The sequence below is a fragment of the Ipomoea nil genome, unplaced genomic scaffold (genome assembly GCF_001879475.1).
Source record: "Ipomoea nil cultivar Tokyo-kokei standard unplaced genomic scaffold, Asagao_1.1 scaffold2921, whole genome shotgun sequence".
NCBI classification, from domain to species: domain Eukaryota; kingdom Viridiplantae; phylum Streptophyta; class Magnoliopsida; order Solanales; family Convolvulaceae; genus Ipomoea; species Ipomoea nil.
This window is the reverse complement of record NW_017619349.1, coordinates 2,179,994-2,196,108: the sequence shown is the minus strand read 5'-3', so window position 1 is coordinate 2,196,108 and position 16,115 is coordinate 2,179,994. Positions and strand designations below refer to the sequence as shown.

General features: G+C 33.3%; 2 protein-coding genes across 2 annotated transcripts; both read right to left on the bottom strand.

Moving 5' to 3' along the window:
* Positions 1-876: 876 nt before the first annotated feature.
* LOC109161150 lies at positions 877-6,687 on the bottom strand. Its single transcript, XM_019309501.1, has 9 exons — positions 6,396-6,687; positions 4,926-5,033; positions 4,690-4,824; positions 3,902-4,456; positions 3,517-3,661; positions 3,062-3,379; positions 2,599-2,916; positions 1,472-1,772; positions 877-1,064 (listed from the first exon to the last, which is right to left on the bottom strand). The coding sequence occupies exons 1-9, from the start codon at positions 6,483-6,485 to the stop codon at positions 983-985; spliced, it is 2,052 nt and encodes a 683-aa protein (XP_019165046.1). The 5' UTR covers positions 6,486-6,687; the 3' UTR covers positions 877-982.
* A 3,560-nt stretch (positions 6,688-10,247) lies between these two features.
* On the bottom strand, positions 10,248-14,524 carry LOC109161151 (squamosa promoter-binding-like protein 6). The gene is made up of 4 exons (XM_019309502.1): positions 14,249-14,524; positions 13,198-13,994; positions 11,945-12,048; positions 10,248-11,203 (listed from the first exon to the last, which is right to left on the bottom strand). The coding sequence occupies exons 2-4, from the start codon at positions 13,944-13,946 to the stop codon at positions 10,671-10,673; spliced, it is 1,386 nt and encodes a 461-aa protein (XP_019165047.1). The 5' UTR covers positions 13,947-13,994; positions 14,249-14,524; the 3' UTR covers positions 10,248-10,670.
* Between the last annotated feature and the right edge of the window lie 1,591 nt (positions 14,525-16,115).

The following is a 16,115-nucleotide window of genomic DNA, read 5'->3' as shown; positions in this document are numbered from 1 at the left end:
ATTTTGTCAAGCTCAAATGCTCAATCTTTATATCCTCTCTTTATAACTCAACCTATCAACTTATCAGTAAGATGACTTGCACCTATACTTGTCCATAATACTATCCAGTTTGCAAGAAAAGATCACTAAATGTACTAAGCAACAATATATGCATTTAAAAAAAAAAATTGAATGACAAAGTATGGATAGAATGACTAGAAATGTAAGAACTGAATTCTCTGCACAAGGAATTTCTGACTATTGAAATGCAGTACTTGGTAAATGAATGTAGGGGAATGAGAATTACTGCAATCTACGGCATGAGGCATATTACCTCCACAGATCCAGGTGATACTTATTAAGTATGTCAAAGCAAATATCTTACTATTAGTTCTCTTAACAGTCAAACCTGAATTTCAACTAAGATTAACCTCAGATGGCAAGGATTATGCAAACTGAATTTGAAGCAGTGTTCAGAAACAGTCACCTCCATCTCGAGTTCATGAACCAAATGTTCAGCTTCCCACTGTCATCAGCCGCAAGAAGGTGATGAGGTCTACAGACTAATATACAACGAACACTTTCTGTTGATTGTAGCCTAGCTATGACAGAAGTGTAACCATCTTTAATTTGCAGAATTTTTACTGCATTATCCTCGAGATCTGATGTGCACGCGAGGCATGGACAATATATGTCACCCTCCCTGAGAACATTACAAGGAGGTTAGTACACAAACAGATATGTAGTTTATACCTCTATTGAAGATATTCAACCTGCAGCATGGAGCTTTTATACTGTTCAACAACACAAGGTATTGCCCATGAGGAGAAAACTGCAAAGCAGTACTGTCCAGATCAATCTACAGAAAGGAAGAATATATATATATAAGATGATGACCAGAGCAGTAAAGCTACAGCTGATGAAAATTAGAAGTCAGAATTATCTTACATCTCTATCAAATGGTAACATTAATGATGCATAGCCAACAAAAGAAGGGTTCCCCTCATCTTGTCCGGTCATGGGTGCCTTGTATATAAAAAGCTTTCTTTCCTTTTGCAAAAAGGGGCCACATAAAACACATATACTGATTTCTCTCTCCACAGTAGTTACAAGTACCAGTGAAACTGGCATCGGATGAACATAGCAAGCAACAAACTTAAAAACACCTTTTATCTCGCTCTTATTATGTTCTATATCCATATGATTAATGAAGTCTGAATCATCATTGTCATGTTTCTCTTCATTCATACCATCATAAGTATCCATCCTTTGGTTTTGCATATATGACAATGGAGAAGTAACGAAATTTTGCTCTCCAGGTGCACTAAATTTAGATATTTCTTGGCATGAATTAGTTGGATGAGCATCTGAATTATGAATACCATCCAATATCCTACTATTTTCTTGATTTTCCAACGTAGGGGGCACGTCATGAAGCACACCATTAGTACTTGCCACTCTATCCTCATTATGGGAGCATAGGGAAGGGCCATCAAGTTTTTGTTCATTACCACATAAATTTCTTTCCACTACGTTTCTCTGGTCATGATCATTCCCTTGTGACAAGTGTATAGCATTTGAAGCATTCACTTTAGCACATTCCTCTGCAGCACAGTCATCTCTAAACTCCCTGCATATGATACTTTCTGAGAGATGAACACATTTGAGCACTGGTTCAGCAATGAGGGTTTCACTACTGACAACCCCACATCCATTTATTGTGTTTGGAACTTTTTCTGTTGAAGCCAGGACATAAGCCTTCCTGCATGCTATGCTGGTACCGCTTCTCATGTCTGTTCAACAATTCACATAAATACTCAAAAAAGTGTATACTTTTTCTGCAAAAGATATACAGCGACCAAGTAAAAAGATCCTGTTTAATTTGATTATATGAATTTTTACCTACTGAGCTAAATTCAACTAAAACATAAACAAATGAATTTCCAGCCAATGAGTCTATGGCTAAATAGAAAAATATCATAAGTCTCAGAAAGCAGGAAAATCTTCCCCAACACTCTCCTAAAAGAATCCCAGCCAAATAACAAATAAATAAAATAAAATGTTCAGAATTGACAGCTAAACTAAAGTTTGATGCCCAATGCTGAAAAAAGATGCAGGAAGAAGCAAGGGAAGAAATGGACATTTGGGACATCTTGAAACTAATGCCTTCTGCAGGGAAATTAGTGTGAGACTTCTATAGAATTAAGTAATTAACACTACAGATCAAAATTTCATAAAAGATGGCAGTCCTTAAACATCAAAAAGTCAATACATAGGATAGCAGATAGCTATTAATGCAATATTTTGTTAGGTATGCATGATTTACTATATGTGTGACCTGCTTTGTGCATATTCCCTGTCAAATGGTACGTAAGGCATAGAGTAAATTCTACTTTTAATCCTAAAAGTTTAAACTAAGCAACTATTTCAGTCAAAATGTTTTAACAATTTCAATTTTTTCATGAACGTTTGACATTGGTTTCAATTAGATCCACAAATCAGTTTCTGGTCTATCAAATACAAGCAGGTATTATACCTGACATGAATTAGGACAAATTTTTCATTTAACTTAATTTTCGGACCAAACTCGAGATCAAGTTAAATGAACAAAAAACTCACCTTCTTTGGAATTCTTGCATAAATCCATCTGGAAATCTTGGGAAACTAATGAATTTTCTTCTGAGTCAACTATATCTGGTACTACCTTTGTTTCACATAGTCTAGTATAAAGATCTGGAGAACTTTGATCAGCTTCAACAATTTCACATGACTGAGGTAGTTCAGTATCTGGAACATATCCACCCTCATCATTGTCAAAACTATCAGGAATTATGAATTCTGCATGTCCACTACATGGTAAAACTGAAGCATGACCTCTGGCAGGAAATTCAATCTTTTCCTTCATTTCCAAATCTGAGTTCTGAGAAAGCTTGCTAACTTTGAGATGTTGCAAAAAATAAGCAAAAATAAATAAATAAATCCAATTGAATAAAATTATAGTACAGATGAGAAATATTCAATCAGAATACAATGGGGATTGATAACAGTAATTACTAAACCTAAAGTGCAGAGGTCAACATACCACATGTGACGGCGGCATGGTCAGTCTTATTTTCTTCCTGAGACATGCGGGTAGATTTTTCTGGGGGCTTTACACTATTCGTTTTCCGCCTTGAGAATGTCTTAAGCAGAGGAAGTGCCCGAGGGAGCAAAACTGTCATCATTGACTTGGCTACTTCCTGATCAAATGTCTCAAACTCACTCTTTGCTGAGCTTACATTTGAACTAGGTATTCCCAATTCATTTGTGTGTGAATCAGCTCTTAAAACATTAGGAATGACTGTGTCAGGAGCACTTATTTCATCTTTCACATCGGTTGAATTAAGATTTAAAGAGTCAGCTGCGAGAAGTAATGACCATAATTTAAGAGGATAAGAATTTGGAGATGTTGCATAAGCCAACAGATAGAAAAGATTTGAAAGGTTATAGAAATAAATAGTTGAGCCAAGGTAGAAAATGAATTATTAATCATGATACCTGTTGGGTCATCCAAGGTATCATGTGAGTAAAGGTTGGCATCATTTGTTAAGCACAAGCCGTTTGTGACCTGTTTTTCTTCATTATTTTCCTTTATGAAGGAGTTACTTGGCACCTCAACTTTGAAAACTTCTGACCTGTCAGACTGTGAGAACTTAAGAACATTTGCTTAACCAGAATGGATGATGCTCAATAATTCTGGACTAGGTTAACCCAAGATCAAATGAGAGAAAAGGTAAGTAATGACCAATTCAAGGCCTAACTCTATATTATCTTCAACAAGGAGACTAGAAAGATGAGTAGTCACAAGGGAGAAACGTAGAGACTATTAACTGAGAATGGAGTTAAGAAGCAACATAAAAGGAGTGTAACGATAGAGACTTACAGGTTTTCCGTCTTTTGGCAAAATGCCCACTTCTTCTAAGGGCAATTGAATTTCAAAACTAGAACACTTGTTTTCATCTTGGGAAAAGAGACCATTCACTTTAGGATGATCATTTGTATTTGAAGGTGCCACAGGTGAAACATTCTCCTCTGAAACTTGGTTTTCTTCTTTTTGCACTATACTTTCGAGTCCCATTGACCCTGGCAACACTTTTTGACTATTTCTTGGTTCATGCCTCTTCCCAGTAGAATGTGAAGCACCAAGGTTATCATTTTTATCCTGGTGTCTATGTTTTTTTAGACCTGTATTCCTGTACGAGTTAACACTCATTGTTTTTTCTCTCCTACTTCTCTTTCCAGTTGTTTGTGGTTTTTCCAAGTGTAGAAGCAGGTTGGGATATGCACTTGATACAATGCATTGGCTCTGATTGTTAGTCTGCAAAGCCACACTGTTAGAGAAGTTGGACCTTGGCGAAAGCTTTTCTGCAGCTTCATTGATATCTGACACCAGTTCCCTGAGTAGCCTCTGAACAAATGGATTTTTGAATCCAAAAACCTGGAAAGCAAACGGAAAGAGAAGAAACAAATTAGTACATTGAGGCAGCTAGTACATTAAGTTCTGCTGAATACAGAACATAGCCGGCACCCCTTCCATTTTTATTTAAAAAATAAATGCATGACTTTCCACTAAAGTCACATTGAAAAAAAAAAAAAAAACTCTTTACACCGTCATAGTGAAGAAGGACTCAGGTATAATAATTACATGCAGTGTCAGCATTATGCACTCACTTCCACACCATCTATTTTACAGGAGAATCTCTTCCCAGGCAATGACTTTATTCGAGGACAGCCTTTCTTCTGAAAGAACTCCCACGCAATATCAGGAGTTTGCCCACTAGTTGATTGGCCATCTGTAGAACTAATCTGTGCAGAGAGAAAGAGAGAGAAAAAGGCAGGCTTCAATGTAACATCAATAACAATATGCATTTTCTATTTTTTCTAGCAGTTGAATCATAGCAACACACCATGAAAAGGGGCCCATTAAGGCCTTCAAGGATTTCCATTTTATAGGTAACTCCATTTTGATTACGTAAAGCTTTGTACCCAACAGGATAAGGATAGCGGTCTTTGCCCTAAAAGAAAAAACAATAGAATATGAAGTTAAGCATAAATCAAAATTATGTAGAGCATGACAAATATATGGCTATACACTTGTGACTCAGGAGTTGTGTCTTATATGGTAGTTCCTAGGGGCATAGATATAGCCCTTTCATACAAAGCATATAAATAGCAAACTGGATAGGAGCAAAATTAAGAAATCATCTTTGAGATTTTAAAATTGGAGGACCTGTAAAACCTACTTCAAAATCCATAGCTGAAGGTCCATAGGCAAAACTAAACAAAGTAATATTAGGTAATATGTGTTAAAGATTAATATAAATAATAAATATGCATCCTTACTAACAACTTCAGCTTTTATATGAGGTGGAACACATACTTCAATAAGGTATTCAAGTAGGGGAAAAGGTCCTAAGTTCGAAATCTCAAACACAAACAGATCATCAAAATATTTCCAAATATTTGTCCCATCAAAATGAAATTAAAAAATGTGGCGCACACTCAATGGGACATGTTGAGGATGAATATAATTTTTTTTTTTTTTTAAAAAGTGTATATCTTATTAACAACTTGAAATTTTAGTCGAACAGGAACAAATACTTCAATAATATGTAGATTAATGACACTTCAGTTTCCTGATGACAGATGTTAACATAACCCTTAAAAACAAACTATGAATGATCAATGACCAATTCTTCTTTTTTTCCAGCTTGAAGGCAAGCAACACATTTAGAAGACTAAAGTTATCAAGAACAGACATTTATACATTTTCTCCACATAATCCAGCTATCAAGAGTAACAATTTGTCCATCATGCACTCATTTGATACTACTCATACTTGTGCACAAATTATACATTAGCTGAAGGTAAGATTAATTAACTCAAAAAGGAAAATGCACAGATATGGTTAAGCACAAAACATATGCACACAATGTATCAAATTCAGAAAAAAGTGTCACCATCTTATTGAGGGAGGAGATCATATATAAACAAACTAGCAAGATTACAACGTACACAGCTAATATTGCTTTAGAAACACTGAATTATAGAGAAATTTTAGTGTTTAGTTTAGAGAACTCGTAGGGTGCCAAAGACCATGCCTTGAGCCTACACGCGATGTACCTCTCGAATTGCTAATGGTACTAGACTACTAGAGAAAAGTGCGTTGTTAGTATAGTTCCTGCAGGCACAGTAGAATTTTCTTCTAATATATGTTCAATTTGCACAATGATATGAGATTTTGAACTTCAATTGCCCTCCAAAATTCATATCTTATGAAAAGTTAATGATTAATCATTACAAAATATGAAATTATAAGAAGCGATAAACTAAGAGGGACGATCGTATAGAGATAGAAAGGAAACGGAAAATCGAACCCTAGAGGAGCTCCAATACTTCTTGTCCCAAGGACCGCTGTAAAGCTTGCCGATTGAGACGATCTCCAGCCCGTCGGATTTCTCCTCCATTGCAGCTAACAGAATTCTTTTCTTCCCCTCTCTGTTTCCCTATCTTCGTCTCTGTATTCCACTGTTTACAGAGAGAATAGGATATTCGAATAGGAGATCCAGGGAGGGAGAGAGAGAGGGCAGCAAATTTCGAGAGTTCAAATGGCGGGAAGAAAAGCGGGAACCCAATTTGACGTACGAACGCTTCCCTCCATTTTATTTCCGTTATTTTCCATTTTCAATGTTTTAAATATCTTTTTTTTTTTTTTTTAATCCTATTAATTCTGTTATAATGTAATATCAGTTCATAACTACTTTATCAATTTACTGAAATACAAAGAGCTAATACCGCCCTCACTAAGAATCTAACCCATAACTTCCTATTTGAGAAAGTCATTTTGTGTCATTAGAACCCAAGGTCATTAACTTAAATATCTTCTTTCTTTTTTTTTTTTTAATTTAAAAGCTGCTATATTAATTGAGCAAATCAGAAACAAATTCAAGAGGTACTGACTCCCAATACATCGAATGTGTTTGTGTAAGATCTTCATAAACTAAAGAATGTGCTATCCGGTTTAAAGCCCGGGAAACAAAAGAAATAGAGCAAGAATCAAAAGAACACATCAAACGCCTACAATCTGAAAGAACTAAACCATTATACGAACGAATACTAAGCGAATGCAAAAAAAGGTAATGATAAAGGTTCAAGCAGTCCGAACGAAGCATCACATCGTTGACATTAACTTAAATATCTATTTAATCCTCCCCTCACCACTAAATCTTATTTAAGAAAAAAAAAAAAACAGTGTATAATTTGATCCCTCTATTATTTTTTATTTTAAAATATAAAATATGGTCTTTTAATTCTTAAAGTAAGTAAATATAATTTTTAATTGTTTGCTTAAGTTGTTCATGTGGTCCCTCCCCTTGACAAAATTGGTGAACAATTAAGGGATCAAATTAACAATTTGAGAAAAATTGACGTTTTACATTGCGAAAAAAAAAAAAATTGATTACAAAATCAAAAGTGTAATTTTTTTTTTTAAAATATAACTACTTACAATTTTCTTATAGTGCGATTGGTATGTTCTCATCAATTAAATTATTAAGAAAATATTTTAAATGAATGCATTTGATTGGAATAATTTTACAAAAATAAAAAATAAAAATCTATTAATATGTTTAGTGTTACCTTGAAAACATAAGAATTATATTACCTAAAAAAATTAATTATATAATATGTTTTTGTCATGTAAGTTTTGAAATCTTTAAAATCTCAAATATATCATTATTATATACAAACATTATTTTAAAAAATTAAAAAAAAAAACATAATGAATAATAAAAGTTTAATAAATCACTTGTAAATTAATTTAATAAATCATATGTCAAAAAACTATAGTTTGCATTTCTCAAAAAAAAAAAAAAAAAAAACTATAGTTTGCAATAAGAATATTCACAATATGTACAAAATAGTACGTATGTAAAAAAGAACATCTATCCGTAATGTAATTAAATTGAGCGTTGAGGGGGAGGGGGGGGGGGGGGGGGGGGGATTGTGGCTCTAGGATCAATGATAAGGCAACTACTCTAACTTTATATGTTCCATCTATTGTATTTTGAGTAAAAAGAATGATGTTTTTCATGGCTCTCCCCCTTCAGTGGATAATATTTCGATTAAGATCATTAATTAATTTCATATAAAGTACTCTATAGTTTATATTCAACACATTTTGCTTTTCTTATAGTCTTTTCTCTGTTGACCAACATAGACATTAGCAGTTAAGCGATGACATAACCCAACCAAACCAATGGTTTAATGTGTAAAGGCTTTCTCAATCCTAGTTTTAGTTGTCATTTACTAGAAGTGAGATATGCTAGTGGTTAAGTGACATTTTAGCTGGACACTCCCCTATAGTTGGTAAAGGTATTATAAATTAAACCTCGATCGGATTGTTAAGCTTATCTGAGGAACTCAACTAAAACTTTTGATATTTTCAAATTGATAATCTAAACTTTTACTTTTAATAAATTAGTTACATTAATTAATAAATATAAACTTATATATCATTTAAAATCTAGCAAAACCACTACATTTTTAAATTTTAACTAAAAACAATTAATATACTTATACTGTAATATAATATTCTATAGTAAGTTTTCTATTTTCCATTATTTATTTTCATACAAATAGTTTATTTTGTAATAAACTTATTAATATATTAATATAATTTTTTAAAACTTAATAAAAATATTAAAAATTAACTTACTTATAATTCTATGTATATTTTATTTTACATCATTTTTGTAAAGGCATCTCAAATCATGAAGATAAGTGGAGGAAAAAATGGGAGAAAAGGAAAAAAAAAAAATCATTAATGAGAGGAAGAGATTTATCTTTGGAGAAAACTGTCTCGTCGGAAATAATTCGGAAAAGCGCATGTACACGCGCCACAAAGACGCGCAGGTGGAGGGGTTCTTAGTTATTAGTGGTTTCCTAATGCATGCTTTAGTGTTTGTTTGTTTGTTTGTTTGTTTTTTTTTTTTGTTTTTTCTAAATCCGGATCGGAGTTGGCAAAGTTCGCCCCTTCCTTTTACATCATGGCTAATGGCTTTGAGATTGCGATTTGTTGATTTGGTTGTTTTGAACTTTCCAGAATATGTTCATTGTATAGTAGTTGTTATTGAGTATTTAATAAATTTTTATATTTACCGATAAAAAACCCAAACATACAATTGTCATATAAATTAAAGGAGTGACCTTTTGTGAGTGCTAAATATATTATATATAGGCGCGTCACGCGTGGCTTGATCCTAAATTAATAGTGTGAATGCTCATTTATTGTTTGATATTGTTAGGATCAATAATTTACTACTACCAAAAAAAAAATGTATAACTAGTAGCGAATGTACAATTTTATGTCTTTATATTTGTTTAACAATCATGCCTTTCAATTAAGCCTCCGCTCAACGAGGACCGGTTTTTAGATTTTAGTGATCCCGTTCTTAATAAATGAGGTCCTACTAAAAGTATAAGTGCAATCTTTAATGGTGAATGGTGATTATTATTAGTGGTAAATGGTACATGTTTCAAGTAATCTCTACAAATTCAGGACTTGAGACATCATGTGTGCTGTTAGGGAAACATAATGGTTTTGTCATGCTCAATTAATTATGTCCTAATTATTATGAGAGATGAGTGAGTTGGAATAAAACTGGTGAGTTTTAGAATTAATTGTTGATTTTTTTTATTTCTTAAATAGCTAAGTCAAAAATAAATATTAAGTCCTCTAAAAATTGAGGCAATGTGTTGTTGTCCATCTTGCACAGTTGCACGCACTAAAATCTGACCATGCGTTCAACAATCCTCCTAGCCACCTGGTGTTGCACTTGGCCCTTCGCCCTTCAGGGCTCCGCCCAGCAGTACCCTAGCCACTTGGTGTTATACTACTTGCGCATTTAGGCCTCTACCAATTAACCCCCCCCCCCCCATCCAACCCCCACACATGTCATCCTTAATTTCACAATTTAACACTTGTTGGGATCAAATACTAAGACAACTTTATTTTTTAAAACTTGCATAATAGCCACAATACCACATTTCAAAAGGCAAGATGCTGGCATGGATTTGGCCATTCATATATTTGTACTCAACAAGATAAAACATGACCCAAAAGAGTGTGCATGGAAATGATACCATATATACTCTTCACATTAAGCTGCTCATGGACAAAGGTATTACATTTTGCAAATTATTAAAACATGACCGAAAAGAGGGTGGAAATGATACCATATATATATATATATATATATATACTCTTCACATAAAGCTGCTCATGGACAAAGGTACATTTTGCAAATTATTACAAAATAAAGCATGACATCCCGGCCCATACTTCATAGTATGTATTTTATCCTTTGTATATGTATATGATCAAATGATGATATACAAAATATAATAGGAATCAACAAATCAAAGAATACACTTACCTAACTTGTATTCATGCCTACTAGTATAATGCCCTTAATTTCTTCTCTTAGTATAGGCATCTAGCTAGATGAGTGTTTGATGCCATAGTAAATTTTCCAACTGGTATACATAAGGGTTATATATGTTGAGCTCATCTATACCAAAACATACATGCATGTGTGCTTTTAGAGTAAAAATAGACATTCCAAATCCAAAATCATGATAGGTAGGTTACGTTACCCGCTAGTAAAGCAGTAGAAGAGATTACTCTCCTGCACCTTGGTTTGAGGAGCAGATAAATTTCTTTGGTGTTCCACCCTTTGGAGATGGGTTGACAACTGCTCCAAATCAATGGTCGTACCATTTTCTGCAGATTCAGAGTTTTCATCCATTTCAGCTTCATAATAAACGCTCATCATGTTGCCATCATCAACAGCATCATAGCCTTCCATTTCAAGGACTCCAGAGCACAACTGGTTTGATGTGAAGCACCTTAGAGGAGTTGTTATGCCCGCCGCCGAAGGGTTATTATTGCTGAGATCCCAATCGGAAGTTAGAATGTTTGCAGCTGCGGCAGGGATTTCTGGGAGTTTTTTGGACTTTTTTTGCACTCCTAACTTGGAGAAAGAGATGTGCTTCTCCTCCATTTTGGTGGACCTGCAGTTGCTAGTGTTCTCTAGGTCTTGACAAAAGTAATTGACAGGAAGTAATTCTGGTAAAAGATATGGCTCTGTCTGCAAGGTGGTCATCATATCAAAGAACCTTGGACCTGCCATGCATGAAAGTTGCATGTTAACTGCAGAATATGATCACGTATCATGTTATGTGTTTGCAGTTAACATAGTCTGTACAGTTAACAGTTTATGTATTTGTAGTTATCATGTTATATGTCTATAATTATCATGTGATGTGATATGATGTGTCTTTAAATTGTTTACAGGTACATAATGTTACTGCATGTACAAAATCTAAATGTTATTTTTGGACCAGGGTCCATAATGCAAGCTAAGATAGACCCGGTCATAATTTGTCATTTATGCCTCTACTTAACAATTTCCCCAACACCAGCCTTAATTAACTGCACAGTTGAAAAGCAAGGTGCTGGACTTGACTCTTTAGACCTCCATCCAATAATCTCCTAGGCACATGATGGTGTTGAACTTGGTCATTCAAGTCTCCGCCCAACAGGAACTAAAATCAACTAAATATCCCTACACCATACAACATAGCTAGTAGCGAAATGCAACTTTATTTTCTTATATACCACCAAATTTTCGAGAAGCAGCGTGCTGGACTTGGCCCTTAACTTCAGGCCTCTGCCCAACGATCCGTAGCTATCGGTGTTGGATTTGTCCCTTCACTGACTTCCGCCTAACTAGCATTATGCATACAAAACTTCTACTTGAACCCATGAAACTAAAACGCATACATTCTTCAGTGACAACCAATCAAACTAAACAAAGAAATAGAGTGATTAGAAATTTATATGATGAACAGGAAATTATTTTACCATGGTGAGTATCAAATTGAGGCTTTCGTCGGCGTTCATTGTGGCCTGCAAGGCTCTTGCGACAACTTCGTTTATCATCATCAAATTCTGACAGCAAATGAAACCTGTACAATATAATTAGAGGCCATTATATTGCAAGTGCATGCATGCAGTCAAGAATATTATATTAGTAATAGTACTTGCCTTGAACTCACGCTGAAGAACATTCAATGCTGTCACGTTAAAATTAAAAATAAGTAACGTAACTATATGCAATTTCGTGTTGATTGTATAGTCCGTACCACTTTATATTACTACTCAATATAAATTATAATGATGATTTGAGAACATAGCAGATAGATCAAGCCACACCACACTTACAATTGAAGTTGGATTTCTAAAATAATTAATGCGATCCTTCTTCTATGATTCTTATACATAATCAATACATAAATGATAAATGGTTGGAAGTAAAATAGAAAAATCGTATGAATTATGATGAAAACATGGAGCTAGATTGATTAAACCCCAAAAAAAAAAAAAGTTGTGTGCCAGCCCGGTTGTATCAATTTATAGGCTCGAGGACATAACAAAAAAAAAAAAAAAAAGTCCAACATGAAATTAATATATATTTTCATAACTAAAATGTAAATTACATAAAAAAAGATAAAATAAGATTCACAAGTTTTTAACAATTTTACATACACAATAATAATCATGAAAAAAAAAAATTATAGATGGTTACCTAAATGCAAAAATAATCAATAACTTCATCGTCTTTAATAAATAAAGAATTAGTGTCACATTTGTGTAAGAGGGTCTCAAATGATCCTTATTTGTGAGACTGTTCGGGTAAGGTCGGATTGATATGGAAATATAATATTTATACTTAAAAAATTTAATACTAATAAGGAATAAAGTGTTTGTTACTTATAGTAATGTTGGCAAATGTTAGTTACTTATAAGAGAAAATGTAATAATAATACTTATGAGAAAAAATATAAAAGTATTATATTTTTTTTAAAAAGTATTACACGTTTTCATAAGTAATAATATTAAACACTTTATTTCTGAGTAATATTACTACATTTTTTTGTATAAGTATTACATCTTCATCTTCTCACGACCAATAATCCCTAAGACAGTGTCATTGCAGTATTGCACACAAGTTTTTGCCAATAAATTATAGTTTATAGAAATCAAAACATTTAAACATTTGAAGGTGAGATGGATGTGAATGAATGGTGATCTATATATGTTAATGAATTAATTACCTGCTACATTGCTGGCAAAACCGCTGTTCAATGCCATCAACAATGACTTTTGTAGTTTTGGAGTGGTCATTACAGACTCGATGCCTTCTGTAATAGTCTTTTGAGGAGCTCAAGTCTCTGAAACAACCATGAACTTGGCAGATAGGAGGGTGTTGCAGGGAACTGCTCAAATTATTTGTGATTCTCGCCCTTCTCACTAATGTTGCCGATGAAGCTTCTCCAGTAGCAGCTTCCATTGATGACGATAAATCCCCCAATAATTTTTCTTTTGAAGAATTTTGACCGCTCTTCATCGCTTTCTGGCAATCAACTAACCTCTTGTTGTTCACCGGAATAGCCGCCGCTGCAGATTCAAAATTTCCTTTAAACAAGGATTGATCATCGGTTTGTTCTGATCTCAAATTGAACGACGATGTGTGATAGCGGGGAAGCCAATTGCAAGCTTGTTCTTCAACTTCCATGTCCGGTGCCGCCGGAATCCGGCCAAAAACCGCCGTTACAGGCGGATGAGACGACGACGACGACAGCACCATTGCAGGATCAACACATACAACAGGCGGCGGCGGCAAACAGAATTCCATAAACTCCGCGGCTTCATGATGATTAGGGCTTTCATTGTCATCAATCTGATGATGAGAAAATAATGACGACTTTAAGTTCCTTTCATTCACAACAAGTCTTCCATTTTCTGCTGCTAATTCAACACCGCCGCCACTGCTTCCTTCAAAAGCGTAGCTCATAAAATCCATTCCGATAATCTGATCTGATCTCAGCTCGATCGCCGGAAAGCTAGCTAGCTAGGTCATTATGAGTTAATTAATTAAACTACTTCACATTTCCAATAACGCAGCATATATGAAATTATGAATCAGGAAACAATAAAAATTATATTGAAACAAAAACAGAAATTTGGCCATTATTAAATTAAAACATATATATTGGTACTATACATATTCTATACATATTCATATATGATTATATATGTATATGCAGTACAGTATACCATATATATCCAAATAAAGAGCAAAATAGATTAGATTTTTGTGGTTACCTGAGGAACGTAACAATGGAGAAAGACAGATCGATTATCAGAGTTTTTTTTTTTTGGTTTGAACGAATTGAATTGAAGGTTTTCAATTCAGTGATCTGGCGGGTGAGTTATGGAGTTTAAGTTTATTGTGAATGATAAAGTAAAGTAAAGAGGGAGAGAGGGAGGGAGGGAGCAAGTAAGCGTAAAGATGGAATGGCTGATATTTGGTGTGCCTAATCACGGCGGCTACTGCTATGCTGCAGCTATCAGTACGTGACTGGTTTCTTGGAAAACTGAAACTCAATGCAACTCACCATACTTAAACGCTCAAAGCCTCTCCCTTTTTATACTATATATATGTACTACAATTCTTCTCCTATTTCAAATTACAACTATTGGATCATTTTCACATTTTTTGTCCCATGACTATAGTGACACACTGACACGATTCACGACTTTCAAACCTTGCAATTTCGGTTCACGACAATTGTTTTTTTTTTTTTTGGGCAAAATGGTCCTTTCGGTCCATTTTTCGTCAATTTTTCGGCCCGTTTTGGCCGGAAGCGGTTATTACTCCGGTGAGAAATTGATGAAAAATGGCCGGAGGACCATTTTTTGCAAAAAAAAACAATAGTCCTGGACCGAGATTGCAAGGTTTGAAAGTCATGGATTAATCCTGATAGTGTCACTATAATCGTGGGACCAAGAGTGCGAAAAACTCTTTTCACATTTAGTTACTGACTATTAATTTTTCCACACTTAAATTAGTCTCTCTAGTTTAAAACATTGTCACATTGGTTCTTCCATCTAATTTGTAGTAACTGGTGACTAAATTTTTATTTTTAAAAATGTGTAACAAAAAATGACAATTTTACCTTTTAAGATAAGTTACTTAATTCACTGTTGCACTCAGGTTCACTAACACTCTAGGAAATTTTGCATTTCAAAATTTAAGTTTATTTAACGTACTTCACCCAATTATAACTATATACCTGCTCTCATTTTATTGTCCTTAATTAACTTCAAACAATATTATACAATAGTTCAAAATGCTCTAAGTCTATATATAGTTTTATATAGTAAAATAAAGTTTTAAAGAATCCTTAGTCGCTATTAACATTAGTGACAATTTTTATTGGATTACAAAATGCTCTTAAATGAGTTTGTTTAAATTTCAAAAGTTAGAGTATTTATATATTTTGAATTAAAAGTAAAACAAATTAAAGTTAAATATAAAAAGTGAAAATGTCATAACTCAAATAATTAAAAATGAAATAAAATCTTAAAATTTATTACATTTAATTAAATTTATAATTTTTGTTTGAAATAATCATGATTCTATTCTATACTTTTTCAAACATTTTCAACTCATCCATTCGGAATGGTAACCGGGATGCCATCACACTACATGATAGTTGGCATGATTATAATTGAATGATTAGATTCATACTATGGCATAATAATAATAATAATAATAATAATAATAATAATAATAATAATAATAATAATAATAATAATTATTATTATTATTAATAATAATAATAATAATAATTATTATTATTATTATTATTATTATTATTATTATTATTATTATTACTATTATTATTATTATTATTATTATTATTATTATTATTATCTAACCTAAAAATATAATAAGTCTCGATCCAAGTTATATCATTGATTTATGTCTGTTTATTGTATGCTAATAAAGGTATAGATTTTACTTTAAATGTTGTAAGCTTCAATTTTATTAGACAAAATTGTCCCTACTACATTCTTGTTAGACAAAACTATATTTATACCGTTATAACTCAATTACTATTTACTTCTAACATTGATGACTCCATCATTATTGTCATACACTTATATCTATCATATCTTTTTCATA